The sequence below is a fragment of the Miscanthus floridulus genome, chromosome 12 (genome assembly GCF_019320115.1).
Source record: "Miscanthus floridulus cultivar M001 chromosome 12, ASM1932011v1, whole genome shotgun sequence".
In the NCBI taxonomy this organism is placed as follows: Eukaryota; Viridiplantae; Streptophyta; class Magnoliopsida; order Poales; family Poaceae; genus Miscanthus; species Miscanthus floridulus.
Genome location: NC_089591.1, coordinates 71,427,238 through 71,447,838, shown reverse-complemented (window position 1 = coordinate 71,447,838; position 20,601 = coordinate 71,427,238). Strand labels below are relative to the sequence as shown.

At 49.9% G+C, this 20,601-nt stretch overlaps 3 protein-coding genes and 1 pseudogene across 3 annotated transcripts; 3 read left to right on the top strand and 1 right to left on the bottom strand.

Moving 5' to 3' along the window:
* Positions 1 to 411: 411 nt before the first annotated feature.
* Positions 412 to 5,509, top strand: LOC136495473 (probable potassium transporter 15; annotated as a pseudogene).
* Positions 5,510 to 7,999: 2,490 nt separating this feature from the next.
* Positions 8,000 to 11,716, top strand: LOC136497614 (protein ENDOSPERM DEFECTIVE 1-like). The gene is made up of 6 exons (XM_066493464.1): positions 8,000 to 9,384; positions 9,486 to 9,605; positions 10,463 to 10,579; positions 10,657 to 10,746; positions 11,213 to 11,320; positions 11,490 to 11,716. Exons 1-6 carry the CDS (start codon positions 8,404 to 8,406, stop codon positions 11,631 to 11,633), a joined length of 1,560 nt encoding a protein of 519 aa, XP_066349561.1. The 5' UTR covers positions 8,000 to 8,403; the 3' UTR covers positions 11,634 to 11,716.
* Positions 11,717 to 12,498: 782 nt separating this feature from the next.
* On the bottom strand, positions 12,499 to 13,891 carry LOC136498410 (late embryogenesis abundant protein 14-like). Its single transcript, XM_066494343.1, has 2 exons — positions 13,645 to 13,891; positions 12,499 to 13,541 (listed from the first exon to the last, which is right to left on the bottom strand). Exons 1-2 carry the CDS (start codon positions 13,822 to 13,824, stop codon positions 12,636 to 12,638), a joined length of 1,086 nt encoding a protein of 361 aa, XP_066350440.1. The 5' UTR covers positions 13,825 to 13,891; the 3' UTR covers positions 12,499 to 12,635.
* A 3,562-nt stretch (positions 13,892 to 17,453) lies between these two features.
* On the top strand, positions 17,454 to 19,684 carry LOC136498553 (probable metal-nicotianamine transporter YSL17). Its single transcript, XM_066494459.1, has 3 exons — positions 17,454 to 18,053; positions 18,156 to 18,290; positions 18,414 to 19,684. The coding sequence occupies exons 1-3, from the start codon at positions 17,539 to 17,541 to the stop codon at positions 19,660 to 19,662; spliced, it is 1,899 nt and encodes a 632-aa protein (XP_066350556.1). The 5' UTR covers positions 17,454 to 17,538; the 3' UTR covers positions 19,663 to 19,684.
* Positions 19,685 to 20,601: the final 917 nt, after the last annotated feature.

The following is a 20,601-nucleotide window of genomic DNA, read 5'->3' as shown; positions in this document are numbered from 1 at the left end:
TTAGAAAAATCATATCTTTTTTTGAATTAAATAAAGATAATTTTTATATAAAAATTATAGATCTCGACGAGATCTACAATTTTCTAGTTTTGAGTTTTTTCATTTGAAGTCGTTAAGATGCTTAAAAAAATTAATGACATATTTAGACTTAAGGGTATTTTCTATTTTTTACACCTGCAGTTTGTCGGCGTTAGAGCTCAAACTGACGACAGTGGCATGGATGATATAAAAAAATTGGAGCAGTAACCATGAAGATCGTTAAACTTTTTCAGCGACAATGGTCATTATAATTTTTTTTAATGGCACACGAGTATTTTCCCGAATAGGAGTGTTTGCGCAACTCATGTGATCCCCACGAGCTGCCACCTCAGCGGCACCGCACCCCCTCCCCTCCGTCTCCGTGAACAAAACTGCTCGCTCCTGTCCGGCCCGCCATCGTCATTGGTTTCGCGCACTCTCGCTCCTGCTCCCGGTTTTGTCGCTCCCCACTCTCTCTCCTCTCCTCTCCTCCAGACCTCCACCACCCCACACCGCCGCACTCCCACACGCAACCACGAAACGGAAAATTTCTATACTAGTTTCCTCGCCCTGCCTGCCCTCACGATCCGATCGGAACCCAACCCTAGCCCGTAATGGCGTCGTCGGCGGAATCATCGGCGGCCGGCGGCATGCGGAAGGCGCCGTCGCTGGAATGGCGGTGGGTGTCCACGGAGGAGGACGACGACGAGGACCGCGCCGGGGCCGGGGCCGGGACCCCTGCGGCCGTCGGGGCGGTGGGCAGGGGCGGGAGCTTCGAGTCGGAGGACGACGAGGATGACGACGAGGAGGAGGATGAGAAGGAGAAGGGGAGGAAGAGGCTGATCCGGACCGTGCCGTCCGTGGACTGGTTCGACGTCGAGGGGAACGAGGTCTCCGTCGCGCAGCAGCTCGACGACTCCGAGGTGAGGGGGGCACGGGTGTTGTTTCTGTTGCGTGATCGAGATGGATTTCCTGTGCTCGTGCGCTTACAATGGCCGGGGTTACGTGCTGATTTGCTTATTTGGAGAAGAAGGATTTCGGGATTTGTAGTTATTATTAATCAGGTGGGGGAAGGGAAATCTAATCATTGATAGAGAACTGCCTAAATTGAGCTTTAGGCTAAGAAGATCGAGTGCAATGTAAGGCACATTCACAGGAATGCCAATTTACTCCTCCAACCTGAACCTACGACACACAGGTAGTAGTAAATTAAAAAAGTGCAGCTAATCTTGCTGGATACTCCCTCCGTGGTTTGGTCCATACAAAGTTGAGTACATATGTGAAAGCAATTAATGAATGTATTGTAAAAGTAAATAGGGCAACATTGAAACGAAACTTACAGGCAGGTAGTGTAAATGTTCAATAGTATTCCAGGTGGGTTTTGTGGAACACCATCAGCTACTGTTTCTTTTTAAAACAGTAACCATTATTTCAAACTCCTGTACCAGATAGATGCGATTTTTTTGGACACTTTGGGAAATTATGTTAGGTGTACATAGGTAGATCCTAGTATGTTCCAGTTTGATGAAGAATGTCTGCCATTGTTGATCATGTTTCACTCATTATCTTTCATGTGGTTTAGTTATTTCATTTACATGTGCAGGAGTTCGATTTTGGCAGGACAATGTTTCTTGCTCTTCAGACTCTTGCTGTAGTGTTTGGAGATATTGGAATTGGTCCATTGTATACATTTGATGTCATGTTTAACAAGTACCCTATTGTTGGAGAGGAGGATGTTCTTGGAGCACTCTCACTAGTTCTGTATACTCTTATATTGATGCCATTAGTGAAGTATGTTTTGGTTGTCCTTTGGGCCAATGATGACGGTGAAGGTATATGCGAGGTTGTGAATTGAGTTAATCAGGTTCAGGCTTTTATGCAAAAGCGTGCCAGAGGCTTACATCTTCCATTGGTTCCATGACTCTGCAGGTGGTATATTTGCTTTGTATTCTTTGATTTGTAGAAATGCAAAAGTGAGTCTCATTCCAAACCAAGTACAGTCTGAGAAGAGGATGTCAAGTTTTCGACTCAAGCTTCCAACACCAGAGCTTGAGAGATCCATAATAGTAAAAGAGAAACTTGAATCGTCACTACTGTTGAAGAAATTGCTTCTAGGCTTAGTCTTGTTTGGGACTTCCATGTTCATATCCAATGGAGTTATCACACCAGCAATGTCAGGTTTGCTTCTTTTTCATCGTGTCCACATTTCAACTTAAATCACAAAAGTTCTGTTAGTGGATTAACCATGAAGAATACTATAGACATCGAATGAATCTTTGTCTTTTCCACGTCATTTCAACTTATCTCAATGCTAGAGAGCGTTTTTGTCCAGCCAAATTAATTATTTATCCTTGAATGTAGTGTTATCTGCTGTCAGTGGCTTGAAAGTTGGGCTACCAAATACCTCACAAGGTGATTTTTTTTTGTTCTCTTATATCTCATAGCATGGAGTTTATTTTTTTAATGAATTATTGCTTACTTTACTTTGTATTTTCATTGAACGTTCTTTGCAGATGCTGTTGTGATGATTTCAGTTGCACTTCTTGTAGTATTGTTTAGTGTACAGAGGTATGCCACTAGCAAAGTGGGGTTTGCAATTGGCCCTTCTTTACTTTTATGGTTTTGTTGCCTTGGAGGGATTGGAATATACAATCTGAGTCTATATGGCCCAACAGCTTTTAAGGCATTTAATCCTCTCTACATTATTTATTATTTTGGGAGGAATCCTTTTCAGGCTTGGCTGTCCCTCGGTGGTTGTCTTTTATGTGCAACAGGTAATCACCATAGTTTATTGATCTATAATCAGCTGAATGTCCAACATTTTTTCCTTTTGGTTGTCGTCTTATTCACTTTGTTGGATATCTTTACTATCGAGCATTTATTAATGAAATAAGATTCTCTTCTGTAATAGCATAGTGGTTCAGAACTTTGTCTTAAATATGTGAGTAAAAACATTTGTTTCTGTCATTATAAGAGACTCACTTTAAGCTTATCCAAACTATATCGCAGGATCTGATGCCATCTTTTCGAACCTTTGTTACTTTCCTGTAAGATATGTTCAGGTATTATCTGCAAGCCAATGAAGCCTCGACTTCATTTGTTCCCCCCCTACTTTTGCAGCTAATATTTGAAACACTTATGTGATTTGTATGTACTTAATAAGCTCGTATTTTACTTTGCAGTATATGTTTGTGCTTCTTGTTCTTCCTTGCCTTGTCTTGGCGTATCTAGGACAAGCTGCCTTTCTCATTGCCAACCAAAAGTCATCTGAGCAGGTCTTCTTTTCATCTATTCCAAGTAAGTTGGATGGTGCTGAACATTTAGCTTATCTGCCATTTTCTCATGGAATTTTCCAATAATGCTTCTTCAATACGTAAACAGTCGCTGCTGAAATCAGTTTGTGTTTTCTGCTTGTTTTTTTTAACCTGTCCGGGGGACTAGCTACTTCCACTTATTTTATGCTGGCTTCTCTTTGCAGGTGGAGTTTTCTGGCCTGTTTTCTTAGTGGCGAATCTGGCTGCACTAATTGCCAGTAGGACAATGACGGTTGCTATATTCCAGTGCCTAAAGCAGTCTATAGCACTTGGTTGTTTTCCCCGGCTCAAAATTGTTCATACATCTCGGAAATTTATGGCTAAGATATACATTCCCGTTGTAAACTGGTTTCTAATGGTTTCCTGCTTGGGCTTTATCCTTCTGTTCAGAAACATATATGACGTTGGCAACGCATATGGTAAATGATGTATTGATATGCTTTTGATGCCAGTATGTTCTCTATTTGTTCAATCTGTTAGTTTCTGCTGATCTAACAAAGTTCCATCTTGAACAGCTATCGCTGAGCTTGGGGTGATGGATAATGGCCACAGTTTATGTTACAATAATAATGCTTCTAATATGGGAGTTCAATATTACGAAGGTTCTGTCATTTGTTATCACATTCCTATTCTTGGAGCTGATTTTCTTCTCATCAGCTCTGAGTAGTGTCGGAGATGGGGGCTGGGCGTTGTTGATTTTTGCATCTGTTCTACTCATGATTATGTTTATATGGAACTACGGGAGCAAACTAAAGTATGACAGTGAAGTCAAGCAGAAGCTTTCAAAGGATTTGATGAGGAAGTTGGGGCCCAACCTTGGTACCATCAGAGCTCCTGGACTAGGCTTAGTCTGCAGTGATATTGTGAAAGGAGTTCCTGCAATTTTTGGTCATTTTCTGACCTCACTCCCTGCGATACACTCGATAATTGTATTTGTGTGTATCAGGAATGTGCCAGTTCCTGTGGTTCCCCAAAGTGAAAGGTTTCTTTTCCAACGTGTATGCACAAGGGGCTATCACATGTTCCACTGTATAGCGAGGTAAAAGCTTGATCTTACATGTAGATAAGTTTTGTTCCATGTGAAACTTACACTTACAAAAAGAACATCATGATCGATTGTTGTTAATTGCATATGAAATGTAGATACATTGATGATTCGCCATCCAGTTATGAACTGCTGTAGGGATTTTTAAGCTTCAGCATATGGAATCAACAGCAAAACCTCCCTTAACATTAGCTTGTTTCTAGCACAGATACGGGTACAAAGACAAGAAGCAGGAGCACCATAACGTATTTGAGTGTCTTCTGATTGAAGGCCTCGAGAAATTCATACAACGAGAGGCAGTAGAGCTATCCCTACAAAGCGATGTCGACTCGGACGAAGAGCCTCCAACCCCTGTGAAGATCATCCAAGCACCAAACGGCAGCCTCTACTCGCTCAACGTCCCTCTCCTGGCGGACTATGCACCTTCAACAGAGCTCATTCCTGAAGCCAGCTGCTCCACGCCCTCAGCATGATCCTGTACTGGATTATGCCCAGAACCTTGAACTGGAGCTGGTGTTCATCAAGCAGTCCAAGCGGTCTGGGGCCGTTTACCTTATCGACAACCCCATCATCAAGGCTAGGAAGGATTCGTGGTTCTTCAAGAAGCTGATGATAAACTATTTCTTCGCGTTCCTGAGGAACAACTGCCGCCGGGCGATCATGTTGATGAGCATCCCGCACTCGAACATGATGCAGGTGCGCATGACTTCTTATGTCTGATTGCTGGAACTGCACTGGTTCTGTTCATGGCTGTCTGATACAAACCACACTGACCGTAAAAGGATGAATGTGGCAAATGGCAAAGAGGATATCGGCACTCTTGTTTTTGTTCACAAGTTGATGATGGCTTCGGTTGTTGTAGGAATATACCTCCCGTGTAGTTGTACAATGCCAAAACGTGGCTGGAAGTTTTAGCTGGCACACCGCTAGGGTGGTGTATTAACCTTTTTTTCCCATTGTGTAGCAAAGATTCTTTTTGTCACCCTCCTTGATTTTGTTAGACAAGATTTTTGGTGTTTGCTAAGGTACTGGTGAAATGTGGCCATTTGTAAGTATATTCTTGCCTAGAGCATTGCTTTTGCAATGAGCCAACTGAGATCAGTGTGTTTTGTTAATGTATGTATGTGTTATTTCCTTACCATCCTGTTGATTTTGCTTCGTGCCGATCGGTCGAAGTCAGCCTGGTTTGAGAGTTCCTGTTCTGTTCTCGGCGTCGCGTCAGCGAGATTAGTCGAGCACTTGAGGAGCCAGGCTTTAATTTAACCGCAAGGGACTATTGTGTACAACAACTACTACTGCTTGAATGAGGCTTTTATCTTATGCTATTATAAAAATTTGTAATTATCCATATGTCATTAAAAAGTTTGAGCGGTCACAAGTACCACTGGTCGGAACTTTTTTATCCGCCATTCCCATCACATTCTGTTAGTTTTCAACGGTTTGACCATCCCGACATGTGGATCTAGCTAGTTAAAATGTCTAGAATGCCCTCGGCAACCCTATCCTCTACGTAGGTCCTCGTCGGGAGCTGCAGCTGCAGAGCCCGGCGGCTCCTCTGCAGCGGGCGGCGGGCAGCCGAGTCGCGCAGGGCGATGCGGGCGCGTGGCTTCAAGGTTGTCTTCTTCCACAGCTCACCGGATGCCAGCTCCCGTGTCGTCACCGGCTCCCATGACTGCCGCATCGTACCTCGCCGTGGGGAGGCGCCCGCGCTTGTGTCGTCCTCGGCTCCGACGCCATGCTCTACTCGGGCTCCTGCTCGGAGAACGCCTTAACCATGGTGCCGCAGGACCTCCGTGGCCGCGCTGGTGCCTTTGCCGAGAGGATCAGCCCCGGCGTCTGCGTCCACGACGATAGCACCTGGCGCGCGTGGATGCGGCTTCATGGCGCAGTCACAGCAGTTCCGCGGGCACTCCGGTGGGATGTGCGATGCCCTCGATGATGATTCGCCATGGACACCCTTCCCTACCCCCATTTGTCGGCCTCCGCTGCCGGCGTCGTCATCGAGTAGGCGCGTGTCCAAGGCTTGGATCGCGTTCGTCGGGGTGGTGATGCACTGATGCTAGAGTCGCTGACGAGGCGGCGTGCCATCTTCAAGAATGCGGAGAGCGGAAGCCCCACAGCTGCTTCTGCACGCTGCGCAGCCTCGGCTGCTCCACCGCCACGGCGGGCAAATGTTGCTTCTCACTGGCCTATGCAGCGCTAGCTGCCCTCCAGATGTGGCTCTGGTGCTGCTTTCGGCTAGCGACTTCGATCTCTTCGGCGCCATGGATGCTGGTTTTACAGTACTCGGTACTCACAATGGGCGCCTCCTTTGTAGCAGGACGGCGCGTTCCTGGTCAATGCCCCTTCTCACCGGCCTATGTAGCGCTAGCTGCCCTCCTAGATGTGGCTTTGGTCGCCACGGACTCGGCTCCTTTTCGTCACATAACGCGACGTGTTCGATGATCATGGACACTTCGGGGCGTTATGGGCGAAGGAGCTGTTGCATTTGTTTTTTGAATTTAAGGAGCTGTTGCATTGATGATGATGAAGTTGACGAACGCGTCGTCTCTACGGCTGGCTGGCCGGCTTGCACAGGTGCACATACGCCTTTCTGGTGACTGAAGAAGCTTACTGCTGCTACTTGCATATACGTGTACATACTTATATTAGCTTGTCGCATACCTATATATACGTACATGATACACACATGCAACTTTCTAGCCTATTTCTTCTGGCACACCTCACGTATGTAGGCGATTAGTCCATGCATTCTGTCCTCTTTTTCTTTATAGGGCAAATACGTGAATGCTTATGCATTCTGGGTACTGGCTATAGCTTCCTGCTAACACTATTTAAGTAAACACTAAAAAAATTGTGATGTATTTCTCATTTTTGTTCCTTAGCTACAATTTATTGTTGTGATGCCTTATACTTTATCTGGTAAGTACAAGTACTTGCTTTCGAGGATGATAATCACGACGCTCCTCGTCCGACCGAAAACGCTCTCCTCCTCCATAGTCAGTTTTGCGTCAAAACACTTATCCAGGAAATGGCACGGAAAAAATGAAACTTCAGCTCGTTTCTCTAGTCTAAGGGGGATTTAAGTTTTTTCTAGCTCCGTTTGACATCATTAGCATCTAATACGGATGGAATGGTGTGGAAGTAAAAAAAAAAGTTCCGTCCAGTAGCACCTATAATCATTTCAATTTTTAATGATTAGTGGGTAATTACACATTTTATAATAACACACGTAAAAGCCTCTACTTGAATTGTCCATTTGCTTCGTAAGGCCCTCCACAGTTTGTTCCAAAGTGATGCTAGAAGATGAGAGAGAGTGTTCGGGAGTCACTTTGCACGCTGCAACAAGTGATGCCAATGCCAGAAATTTTGGAAGCGGAGCAAGTAGTTGCTGCGGTGCCAACTTTGTAAAAATGTATATTTTATTTGTATCATTCAATCATGCTGCGAGGTGTGTCCAGATTTGGGGAGAAGGAGTGTCAGTGCTGTTGGTTTCGGCAAGGAGTGCCATCACGCTGTAGCCCGAGAGAGTGATGCTTTTTTTTTTTTTTTTTAGGTATGGGACCCTTTATTTTTTGAGGCTGCACTCTCACACTGTGGAAGGCCGAAGAAGCAGTCTGCCTTTCTTGTCCTCTTTCAGACCCGGCGGCGCAGAATGATCGGGATTCGCGAACCCACTCATCCCCCTGCCTCCGCCGTCTGTCCTGCTGCCGCGCCGGACTCCGCCCTCCGCTTGCCGCGACGCGCGCGTCTCCCTCCTCCCACTGCCTCCGCCGTCCCCCTCTTCTCCGAGCGCGGCGCGGAACGTGTGTAGCCCACCGGCGAGGTGGCCCGCATTGACACAGCCGCGACGGTAGCGAAACATTTGGTCCTCCCCCATTTCCCGTGGGTACCGTTAAGCCCCTCTTCGCCCGGCCGCATAAACCCGTCCTCGAAACTAGCCATGTACCCGTCTCTCCCGAAAATCTATCCCGCTTCCCCTCGACGGCTACACCTCCTTCTCCGCTCGGATCCGATCTCTCCGGCATGGCCGCCGCCGCCGCCGCCACGCCGTCGGAGCGCGGGAACCTGATGCCGCCGCCGCCGCCCGTACCGCCGCCGACTGCTCCCCGTCCGCGCCGCCGCGGAAGGGAAATCAGCTCCCGGTACCTCTCGGCGCCCGTCCCTTCGACCCCGCGCCTCTCCACCGCCTCCGCGGCCTCCTCCACGCGGTCGCGCTCCCCGACGCCGTCGCCTCGTGGACGGCAGCGGGCAGCCACGCCCTTCGCCAACGAGAACCACCCGCCCCCGCCGCCGCCTCCCACGGGAACCGTCGGGCGCCGGCGGGCCGTCCAGAAGCTTTTCGAGGAGACGGGCGCCGGCAACCCGCGCGCCTCTGTGGGCTCCAGCTCCTCCGCCGTTCCCGCAGCTACTCTGCGGCCGCTCCCGCGCTCCACCAGCGGGCCGGCCGCGCGCACCGCGCGGAGAGGGTACCCGCGCCTTCCGACGCCCGCGCGTGCTGGCTCCTCCTGCCCTTCCTCCGCCGCGGTGGAATCGGACGCCGCCTCGTGCTGCTTGTCGTCTGATACGTCGTCCACGGCCACTGACTTCTCTGAGGCCGATGTGGCGCTCGGGATGGCCCCAGCCGCGCCGTGCGAGAGCCCGCCGCTGCTGGGCCCAGCGTCCTGCCGCGGGGGACGCCTCTCGTCAGAGCTCCGCTCGTCGGTGCCGGAGTCGGGCGGGTCCTCGCGGGCGTCCAACCCACTATGCTACCGCTCGCTCAACTCGGCACTGTCGATCTCAACGGCGATGGCTGGGAAGCTGACAGCGGCAGGGAGGCCACCACAGCCGCAAGGACCGAAGGCAGCTGATCTGAAGAAGGCGGCGATCGTGGGGGGCAGGAAGGTCGCGGGGAAGCAGGAAGACGTGCACCAGCTGCGGCTGATGGACAATTCGTACCTCCAGTACAGGTTCCTCAACGCCCGGGCTGAGGCCGCAGGCAAGGCCAAGGCGGCTGCTGCTGCAGAGGTAAGGGGTTGTTATTGGAGGTGCATCGGCCAGCCGTCAAGGGGGTGGCTACGAATTAAGGTGCTGATGATTTGTTGTTTTTGGTTTCGTTGAGTGCATAGAAATCGTTGTACGGGCTCGAGGAGAAGATTGCCAGCCTCAGGGCATCTGTTGCTGAGAAGAGGGCAGAGGTGGAGAGGATGCAGAGGGATCATAGATTGAGTTCAGTAGTAAATGCGCAGGTACGGCGAATCTGTGATTTCTGAATTTTGAATTGCTGTTGTGTTCAGTGTGCATTTCTTCATAATGGGTGCTAACCAAATTGCGTGATTGTTGAATCTTCAATCAAATAAATCACATGAATCAATTAATTTCTTGGCATGCATGATAGGTCAGATAAATCACATGAATCAAGGACATGCATGATAGAAACTAATGTGGGGAACCTCGCTTAGAGTTGCTATTCACTAGGAATAACACTAAATGGATATGTTTGACTACTATATCAACTGAATTCAGAAGTAGAACAACATTATTTAAATCTAGAATAGGGTTAAATGTCCAGAATTATATCCAGTTTTCCCATTCAGAAGTTTGTTTTTTCAGAAAAATGGAAAATGTATGATACAGTTTGTGTGGTACTCTCCTTTTTTGTTGCCTGTATAAAATTGCAAAAAAAATATAGGTCTAGCTCTTGAAAGATGTATATCTTGACAGCGTGAGTTTATTTGTATCAAATCAGGTACCATATCTGTTGTCAATGTGAATTTTACATGTAACAGGTTAAGTATTCAGAATTAAACCAGTTGCCCCATTTAATTATTATTTCTTCTTTTTCAAAGGAAAATAGAAAAGATATTACATGATTTGTGTGGCACTCTCCTTGTTTGCTTTTCTGTAGAATATACAAATATGTTCATGAAAACTATGTGTATTGAGACTGTGTGAGATTCTTTGTATCAAAGTGGTTATCATGCTTTGATTTACATTTGTTTGCTGAGATGTATGGTACAAAGGGTATATATATATGGTCAATATGAATTTTACATGTAACACTTTTCTCTTGCATTACTCTAAAAACGAGATGTGGAACTTTCAGGTGCCATATTTGAAGCAGTGGAGTGACGTTGAGGGGGGTCATGCAAGCTGCCTTAGAGGGGCAACAACAGCACTATATAACGCCTCGTTAAGGCTACCAATCATTGGGAGTGTAAATGTAGGACTTCAATACTTCATTACACATCATTTTGTGCATAGGACCATGTATCATGTTGTAAATTGATATGCTTGCAGGCCAACTGCGAGGAACTTACAGAAGTCCTCAAGTCAGCAACACAATTTCTTGAACCGCTTTCACCTTGTATCGAAAATTTCCTGCCAAAGGTGAGATTACAGGCAATTTTGAAAAGCATAACTACCAAAGCAGTGTGATGCCTAGCTTTCTTTAGATGCTTTTGGTCCATGTTCAATAACTGAAATCATTAAAATATATCCGTAAATTGATGGCGTCAGATATAGTTTTAGATGAAGTATAGTAAGAATATCTTTTTAAGCTATATATAAATCAAAATCAGATAGGGTGAAGATAATAGCAAATTTAATGGAATAGAAACTTAGTTCCTAATGTAGTAGTGGTTCCTTTTTAAGTCATATACTTATCATCGCTTCTTGCTTTAACTAAAATTGATGAAGTGTTTATAAATTTGCAAATTTTAGATAGATTCAGTTATTGTGGTGAATGTGGTGTTCTCATTTGATTTGGTGTACCTATGCAATGAAAAAACTATCTCGTCATGTAGTAAGTCCTTGTTTATGCAACCAAAAAAATTATTGCCAATTTTCCATGTAGGTCCAACAAATCGACGATGTGGCATGTAATCTTGCCCAAGTTATCGCTACTGAGAGAATCTTAATAGAGGAGTGTGGTAATCCCCTATACCAAGTACAGAACCTACAGGTATGTATCTAAATTGACAATCATCTCACTTCAGTCAGCATACCACTTTCCCTGTCTGGCATCTGCTCTTCTCACTTCAGTCAGCGTATCACTTTCCCTGTCTGGCATCTGCTCTGACTTTGCCACAAAATATCCAACTCTGATGCAATAACAAATTCCAATTGCATAGATGAGGGAGAGCAGCTTGAGGAGTCAAGTGATGCAACTAAAAGAAAATGAAGCGAACGCGCCGCCAGGTCGTTTGTTCGACAGGGGAGCTAACTGTGCTCCACCGTTGGCTGCCCCAGGTGGACAGAAGTTGCCTGATCGATAATTCTTTCCAGTACATATGTTCGGTAATTTGCCGTGGAAACATTTTTGCTGTGTAGCTATTGAAAAAAACAGATACAATTTGTTGATTCTCTTTGTACTACGCGTGTTGCGCAAAACCGCTCTCTTTTTGTTAGCATCCGGGAAACAAAAATTCCCAGGTCTATGTTTGACGAAATATATATATATATATATATATATATATATATATATATATATATATATATATATATATATATATATATATATATATATATATCAGCATAATCTTGTTAAGATGAATTTGAGACGAAGGTCAGCTAACAGCTATAGAGAAGTTTTGAGACAAGCTAGGATGACCTTGCTAGTTATGGTTTGATACAGGGAGTAGCATAGTACTCGCTCCGTCTTCCGTCTCAAGATAAGTGAACTTTAAGAGTTTAGGTAAGAGATCCAGGTTAATGAGAAATTACGTAAGTGCACTTAATGAGAAATTACGTATATGTCCCTATAAAGGTGTAATCATTGCACCTCGAAAAAAAATAGAAATTATGTCTAAAGATACATTTATTTTGGGATAAAATTTTGCCCTTATTATGGGACGGTACTCCACGGAGGGAGTACCTTCAAACGCATAATCGGCCTATTCGCTGGTTGGTTTCTGGGCTGGTTGGTTTCTGGGCTGGTTTAGGCTGGCTGATGCTGGTTTATTGTGAGAGAAAAACACTGTTGGCTGGCTGGTTTGGGCTGGCTAAAACCAACAAGCGAACAGGCTGAATAGTTCCAGGTGTTGAGATGCGGTGCTCAAGATTTCTCATGGGACAGTCCCTGCTTATGAGCTACTCCAGTAAACAGCGATGCTAGTATGCCAGTATCAGCAAATCGTATGCCTCAAATTACAGAGCTTCCATTCGACTCGACACGGTTCAACACTACAACGAAACTGGCGCATGCATGATGTTTCGCTAAACATTATTCTGCCAGCTAGTGGAGTAAAAATCATCCGGAGAGGGAAATTGGTGCTGATCTACGGCAAGCCGGAGCCCTTCTCCCTGGCCTCCCTCTTGTTCCGCTCCCGCTCCACCCTGTCCATCTCCCGCGCGATCCGGTCCCGCTCCTTTATGGCGGCGTCCACGTCCTCCTCGTCGGGGACCACGCTGTCCTTGACGCTATGCGCGGCCTCCTTGGCCGAGTCCCAGGTCCTCCGCGCCGCCTGCTTCGTCATGTCCCCGATCGCCTGCGCCGTCTCGGCCACATTCCCGGCGCCCTCCTTGGTCATCTCTACCACTTTCTCCCCGGTCGACACGGTGCCCTCCACGGCCCGCTCCGCCGCCTCACCCGTGTGGTCCTTGGCTGACCTCGCCGTCTCCTGCGCCCGGCCCGCGGCCTCGCGCCCCATCTCCTTGGCCCGCTCCGCCGCCTCACCCGTTCGGTCCTTGGCCGCCCTCGCCGTCTCCTGCGCCCTGTGCGCAGCCTCGTGCCCCACCTCCTTGGCCCGCTCCTTCACGTGCCCCGCCCTGTCCGCGGCCTCCCGCGCCGCGTCACGCGCCTCCTGCTTCGGCCTCTCCGTCGCCCGGGACGCCGTGTCCGCGGCCTCGTGCCCCATCTCCTTGGCCCGCTCCTTCACGTGCCCCGCCCTGTCCGCGGCCTCCCGCGCCGCGTCACGCGTCTCGTGCTTCGCCCTCTCCGCCGCCCGGGACGCCGTCTCCGCGGCGCCCTCCGCCATGCCCTTCGTCTTCTCCTTGGCCCTCTCCGCAGTGTCCGACGCCTGTTCCGCCATGCGGCCGGCCTTGTCTTGCGCCCTGTCCTTCGCCTCCCCGGCCATCCTATTGGCGTGCTCCTTGGCATCGCCGGTGGCGTCCTTCGCCTTCTCCGCCGCGTCCTTGTACTTCTCCTTGATCTCCCTTCGGTCCTCCGGCGCGTTGTCGTACGCCTGAGAAACAACAGAACGTGGATGCGCGTCAGTGTCTACCTCCGACGAACTCGATCGCAGAAGCGACAGCGGCGTGCCAGCGGTGACGCAGCAGTGAGCATACCTGGGACGATCTTGGCGCAGCCTGCAAGCAGAGGCGGGTCCAGCTTACCGGCTGCGGGCGCGGAGGAAGGAAGCACGCCGGCGTGGGGAGAGCCTGCTTAACGGCAGTGTTGCCAGTGAGCTTGGCGGCGCCGGCGACGCGCGCGCCCCCGAGAAGCTTGGCGGCCATCAACTTGGACATAGACGACGACGTCGACGACTAATAACCGGCGAGACAGTGCGTTGAGGCGAGGTCTTGGATTGGATCAACGAACTACCGATTGTGGATGGACCTCAGGATCATGAGCTTGCAAGGCGGAGACCCTGCGTTGTTATAAAGGAGCCAAGGAGGTGGAGCTGACGAGACGAGGGGAGGTGACACGTCCGGAGACACGTCGCGGTGCAAGCTCCGGAAGAGGACACGTGCTGACGCGTGCGGCGCTCTGGTGTGTGTTGCTGGCCCGCGGAGGGCAGTCGGGCCAAGTCAAAACCATTGAGAGGATGAGAGCTAGCTAGGGCTGAACTGACTCGTTTATCTAAAAAAAATAGAACACATATGTTTATAATATTTATGCTATATTAATTTTAGAAGATGATGTCCACCGTTACGTAACCAAACATGATTAATACATATCAGGTTTATCAAATGTATCAACCATGCAACATAGTTGGTCCATCCATGATCATGTAGTTCCAGCATACTAACTAGTCGCTTGCCACCATAAATTTAGGAAAGTACACAGATTCAATATCAGCATCATCATCTTCTCCCTGAAAAATAATCCATAAAATCAATATTTAAGTACCACAACAATTATTAAATTAAAATCCATATGAAACAACTGAAAATAAGGATTACATATCAATAGAATAGGTGTACACTTCTAGGTCGGCATCATCATCTTCTGAATTCATGGTCGTGGGCTGATAGGCCTCAGCTCGTGAGCAGCTCGCGAGCTGGCTCGTTAAAATAGCGAGCTAGACTTCCAGTTCAACTCGTGAAAAAGTTAAAACGAGCCGAGTCGAGCCGAACTGAGCCGGCCACGAGTCAAGCGAGTTAGCGAGCCACGAGTATTTTGTCCAGCCTAGAGCTAGCGCGGCGATCTATAAGAAAGTTCAGGAATCTACTTCCTCTGTTTAAAATCAGCAAATCGTCTTTCATTTCGTGAATAAACTTTAATCCCGTAATAAATATGTTAACATATTATTTGTATATAAAACTATAATTATAAATAAATCCTGTAGCAGCAATTTTACACTATATATAATATAATATAAATATTTAAATTGGATATGTCGTCTCTCAACAAAACAAAGATATGTTTATGGATAGTTGCTTGAGAGAGAAACTTGGCCCGTTCGCTGGTCTGAAACTTGGTTAAAACTGGTTGGTTTTTTTTAGAGAGAAACACTGTAGCGGCTGGTTAATAAACAGTGTTCGTTGAGGAGGATCAGCCGGCTGATACCAGACCAGCAAACGCGCCCATAGGGACAAAGCATAATTTTATTGTTTCTTGACGTGTGGGGAAAATGTAAGATATGGTTTGCTCCTTCTTTCTTTTCAATTTTTGTCATTGTTATGTTTAGTTTTGTTGTGTCAGACTCTCTGTTGACTTGGGTTTAGACCTTTGAGATTTCAACTTAGGGGTCGTTTGGTTGGCCAAATCGGTTCCGATTCTTTCGAGAAGCGCTTAAAAGAGTGCTAAACGGGTGAAGAGCAAAATGTTTCACCAGATAAACATTTCACCTGTAATGCCTGAGTTCCTAAATCGGCCGGAGGTTATGCGGGATATGTATATAGGGGTATGTATTTTCGGCTAATAATTTTGAAAAAAAGAAACGTCTGTGGATGTGATTAGTGTATGAAATACGTTTTGTGAAGAAAAAAAAGTTCTGATTGTTTTGTCAGCTCGTTGGTTAAAACCAAACCGTGAAACCAGTGAGTTACCGAGCAGCTAGTACTCGGACGTTCGAATGGATGCCCGCGTCCGGACGCAGCTCTCGCGCCCATCCCGCCCGATCCACCGTGCCTGTTACTGTTCAGCCCTTGGCTGCGCCCGCGAGGTCCTATCCCCTGCCGCGCCCGTATCAGTCACAGCATCTCGTCCCCGCCGCTCCCACGTCTGCGGCCTCCATCTTCGCCATCGGCCCATACGCTAGGGAGCTGCAGCAGCCGGCCTTCTCCGTGTCCGCGGGACTCACCGAGGCATCTACCATGTCTGTCACGCCCCCACGGGAGTCCAACCTCCACCTGCTGGAGACCATATCGTCATCGTCGGAGGTCCCCTCCGCCCACTTCCTCTGGTCGTCCATCGCGGTAGACCAGCAGCCGCCACACTTTTCGGGCAGCAACATGACCACCAGGGGCTTGGGCTTCCTCCATACCTACATTCAGATCTACTTTTGTAACACCAAGATGAAACAATTGCAACATTGTCTGAAACAGATGAAACATTTGGAACATATATTTGCAACATATGCAACATCCAGAGCTACTTTTACAACACCAGATGAAATAATTGTAACATACGTCTGAAACAGATAAAAGCATTTGTAACATACACTTGCAACATAGCCATTGCAACATATGCAATATACAGATTTACTTTTACAGCATCCAGATGAAACAATTGCAACATACGTCTGAAACAGATTAAACATTTGGAACATACACTTGCAACATACGTGTGTAGCCATTGCAACATCCAGATCTATTTTTGCAACACCCAGATGAAACATTTGCAACATACGTCTGAAATAAATAAACATTTGGAACATACACTTGAAGTATGCGTGTATAGCCATTGCAACATATGCACCATCCATGTCTACTTTTACAACTTCCATATGAAAACACTTGCAACATACATCTGAAAACACTTGAAACGCTTGAAACATATGTTTGCAACAAGCGCTTTCAGCGCAACATTTCCTTGCTGCTTGGGAGAATGGAGGCTCGTTGACGTGTGGAGTTCACCGTTGTAGAGCTTGCTGGTGGCACGGAGTTGACGGTAGCGCCTAGAGGGCAAGGTGGGGGTGGCGCGACGGACGATGTAGAGGGCGGGTGGGATGATCGGCGGGCACCCGGACACCTTGGAGAATGCAAGGTGGCACGGTCGAGGTGGAGCCTAGTCGCAACGTGGGCATGGAGCTGGGTGGCGGTGCACGAAGGGAGAGGTGGGGGCTGCGTGACGGCGGTGGTGACACAGAGGGCGGGCGAGATGGCCGGTGGGCGCCCAGACGCCGTGGAGAAACGCCAAAGCGACATGGGCACGGTGGCGCCGTGGAGTGTAGTCGCACGCTACGGGCGGGCTAGACGAGCGGATTCGATTGGGGGTGTGTGGACGAGCGGATACTGAGTGTTGGACCGTTTAGCGTCGCTAAACCACCAGCGGGAGCGTCGGCAGCTCCGGAAAGCCGGCGTCCCGGTCGGACAGACGTCCTACAGCAAGCATTTCCGCGCGAGTTATTCAGAGGAAGAAACGGACGACCGAAGATAGCCCTTTCCGTCGCCTGTTCCAGCATGGCATACAACGGTACGACAACCCACTTTACCGCCGTCACAACAACACGCGCGAAAATGGCACGTTCTTCTTTTAAAAAAAGTGCTAACTGTCACGCGCTCCAAACTGGAAACCAGCCGAACGATCTCCCTCTTCCACCTCCATAAAAAGCCCTCCCGAGCTCACATTTCATTTCCGGAAGCAACCACACCCGATCGGCCACGGCCACCAGAACGCGCGCGGCAAACGTTAGCAAGCGCTAGCTCGGCGTGAGCTAGCGTTCGCCGCGCGCGCGTACAATGGAGCCTCCGGCCTACGACAACGACGACGACCAGCTGCAGGAGCAGGATGCCGCCGCCGGGCCGTCGGTGGAGAAGGTGTTCGAGGGGGAGCCGGTGCCGACGCCGTCGGAGATGTTCACGGCGCGGTCGGTGGCCGTGGGCGTTGTGCTCGGCACCACGCTCAGCGTCGTGGCCATCAAGCTGAGCCTCACCTCCGGGTACATGCCGTTCCTCACCATCCCCGCGGGGCTGCTGGGCTTCTTCCTCTCCCGCATGTGGACGCGCCTGCTCGACGGCTGCGAGGTGCTGCAGCTCCCCTTCACCCGCCAGGAGAACACCGTGATCCAGACCTTCGTCGTGGCCTGCTCTAACATCGCCTACAGCGGTGGCTTCGGGTCCTACCTCCTGGCGATGAGCAGGAACGCGGCCGAGGACGGCGTCGCCTACGGCGGCGCCAAGAACGTCGACGAGCCCCGCATCGGCCGGCTGGTCGCGTTCCTCTTCCTCACCAGCTTCGTCGGCATATTCGCCATCATGCCCTTCAGGAACAGCCTCGTCATCCGGCACTACCTCACGTTCCCGACGGGCACCGCCACGGCGCACCTCATCAACAGCATGCACACGCCGCACGGCGCCAAACAAGCAAGGTAATTAATCCTACGTGACAATTGGGCGTCGATCGACCAAATTACCATATATGCAATGCGTCTCACAAAATTTTTCCTTTTTTTCCACGCTACTATATATAGCAAGCAGGTCTCGGTCATGTTCAAAACCTTCGCTGGAACCGTGGGCTGGCAGCTCTGGCAGTGGTTCTTCGCCGGCGGCGAGGGCTGCGGCTTCCAGTCGTTCCCAATCTTTGGCCTTACAGCAGCTGAACGTGGGTGCGTATAAGACACGCATGAATTAAACAAGAACGCCATGAAGCAATCATCTACTTAAATTAAGATGGATTGCATACTGACGACGACTCGTAAATCGTAATCTCGATGCAACGTTCGTTTCAGGTTCTACTTCGACTTCTCGATGACCAACATCGGCGTCGGGCTGTTAAGCCCGTGCACGATCACCATCTCCATGCTCGTGGGGTCCGTGATATCATACGGGATCCTGTTGCCGTACATCGAGTTCATGCAGGGCATCATCGGGATATCCATGGTCCTCGCCGACGGCGCCTTCCACCTGCTCTGCATCCTGCTCCGGACGCTCCGCGCGATGCGCAAGCGGCGGCACTCCCAGCTGGCCACGCTGCCGTTCATGTGCCTCGGCGTGGACGACCGGCCGCCGGCGCGGAGCTTCGACGACCGGCGGCGGGCGCCGGTGTTCCTCCGCGACCGGGTGTACGACCCGGCAGCCGCCGTCGGCTACGTCACCCTGTCGGTCGTCTCCATCGCCGTCGTACCCTACCTCTACCCGCAGCTGAGGCCCGCGCACGTGGCCATCGCCTACCTCGTCGTGCCTCTGTTCACGTTCTGCAACGCGTACGGCGTCGGCGTGACGGACGTGAGCGTGGCGTCCACGTACGGCAGGATCGCCCTGTTCCTCCTCGGCTCGTGGGTGGGGCTCGAGAACGGCGGCGTGGTCGCCGGGCTCGCCGTGGGCATCATCGTCATGTCCGCCGCCTCCACCGCCAGCGACCTCATGCAGGTGTTCAGGACGGGCTACCTCACCCTCACCTCGCCGCACGCCGTGCTCATCAGCCAGGTCGCGGGGACGGCGCTCGGCTGCCTGGTCAACCCGATCATCTTCTGGGTGCTGTACGGGGGGTACCACGACTGGGGCGAGGTCGTCGTTCCCCCGTACGCCAAGATGTACCGTGAAATGGCCATGATCGCCATGTCTGACCAGGCCGGGTTTCCCAGGCAGAGCCTGCTGCTCTGCAAGATCGCCTTCGCCGTGGCGCTGGCCAACAGCGTGCTCCGCGAGGTGTCTGCGCGGAGGGGGTGGCGCGTCGGGCGGTACCTCCCGTGCACCATCGCCGTGGCAGTCGGGTTCTTCCTGCCGCCCAGGATACCCATCGGCATGTTCTTTGGGAGCGTCGTCATGTACCTGTGGAGGAGGCTCGATGCCGACGGCGCGCGCGCGCAGTCCATGGCGGTGGCCGCCGGACTCATCTGCGGGGACGCTGTCGGCGCGCTGCTGCAGTCCATGCTAGCGATGCTCAAGGCGCGCCCGCCGATCTGCATCATGTTCCTGTCCCGAAGCGACAACAAGAACCTGGATGCTTACCTGGCAGCATCACCCACGTCGTCGTAGTCTAGGGCTGGTCGTGTTCTGCTTGTTAACCTCCTCCTCTTATAATTTATGAACGGGGGCTGGTCACACTTCCTGTGAATATCGTGCATTATATTGCTTCCTCTGAGAGAAGGATGGGATTACGCATCAGCCTCGCCGAACATAGGCGGCGGCTCGCCGGAACGTCGCGTTCTGCCGAACCAAGATCCAGCTCCATCGTCACCTCCTCGCGTGCAGCAATTACCCACGCCGCCATCGTCGCCGCTGCAGCACCACAACAGCATGCTACCGCCATCACCACCCCTGTGTGACGCTGATAGCCGTCCCATAATTGAGGTCTTCGTCATCTTGAGGAACGCGGAGCTCGCTATGGCTGAAGCGGATCTCTCCCTTGTTCTTGTCGCTCTCGTTGGTGGGAATCAGGCTGCCGTCTCCCTGGTGGAGGTTCGGGCACACCTTTCCTCGGTGTACCACATCTCGAGGGCACGGCCAGCGTCAATGCCTGAATCCATCGCGCCTACCAGGGTTGATCCACATCACCCCGCCACAGTTTTGTCGACGATGCTGCAGACGGGCACGACTTCGGTGGTGCCAACGGGACCGAGCTCGTCGTGCCTGACTGCATGTACTGCGTTGAGTCCGCGCTGGTGAAAGGTCCTAATATGACTAGAGGGGGGGGTGAATAGCCTATTTAAAAATCTACAAACCAACTAGAGCAATTTGATTAGTATAACAAATAGTGAAATGTAAACTTGCTCTAGCTCTATAAGGGTTGCAAGCCACCTATCCAACAATTCTAGTTGCTATGATCACTAAACACATAATTTGCTATATCACTACTCACTAAGAGCTCTCACACTTGCTACACTAAAGAGCTCCACTAGATGAACTTAATTTACAAAACAAGCTCTCAATTCTAGCTACACTAAAGAGCTTGCTATAGCTAGTTTGCGGGAATAT

Excerpts from the sequence above, each read along its gene's own strand:
- LOC136497614 (XM_066493464.1), top strand. The coding sequence starts at position 8,404 with ATGGCCGCCGCCGCCGCCGCCACGCCGTCGGAGCGCGGGAACCTGATG. Across the intron at positions 10,580-10,656 it reads CAATCATTGGGAGTGTAAAT|GCCAACTGCGAGGAACTTAC; the intron begins GTAGGACTTCAA and ends ATATGCTTGCAG. Across the intron at positions 10,747-11,212 it reads TCGAAAATTTCCTGCCAAAG|GTCCAACAAATCGACGATGT; the intron begins GTGAGATTACAG and ends TTTTCCATGTAG.
- LOC136498410 (XM_066494343.1), bottom strand. The coding sequence starts at position 13,824 with ATGTCCAAGTTGATGGCCGCCAAGCTTCTCGGGGGCGCGCGCGTCGCC. Across the intron at positions 13,542-13,644 it reads CTGCGCCAAGATCGTCCCAG|GCGTACGACAACGCGCCGGA; the intron begins GTATGCTCACTG and ends GTTGTTTCTCAG.
- LOC136498553 (XM_066494459.1), top strand. The coding sequence starts at position 17,539 with ATGTTCACGGCGCGGTCGGTGGCCGTGGGCGTTGTGCTCGGCACCACG. Across the intron at positions 18,054-18,155 it reads CACGGCGCCAAACAAGCAAG|CAAGCAGGTCTCGGTCATGT; the intron begins GTAATTAATCCT and ends TACTATATATAG. Across the intron at positions 18,291-18,413 it reads CTTACAGCAGCTGAACGTGG|GTTCTACTTCGACTTCTCGA; the intron begins GTGCGTATAAGA and ends CGTTCGTTTCAG.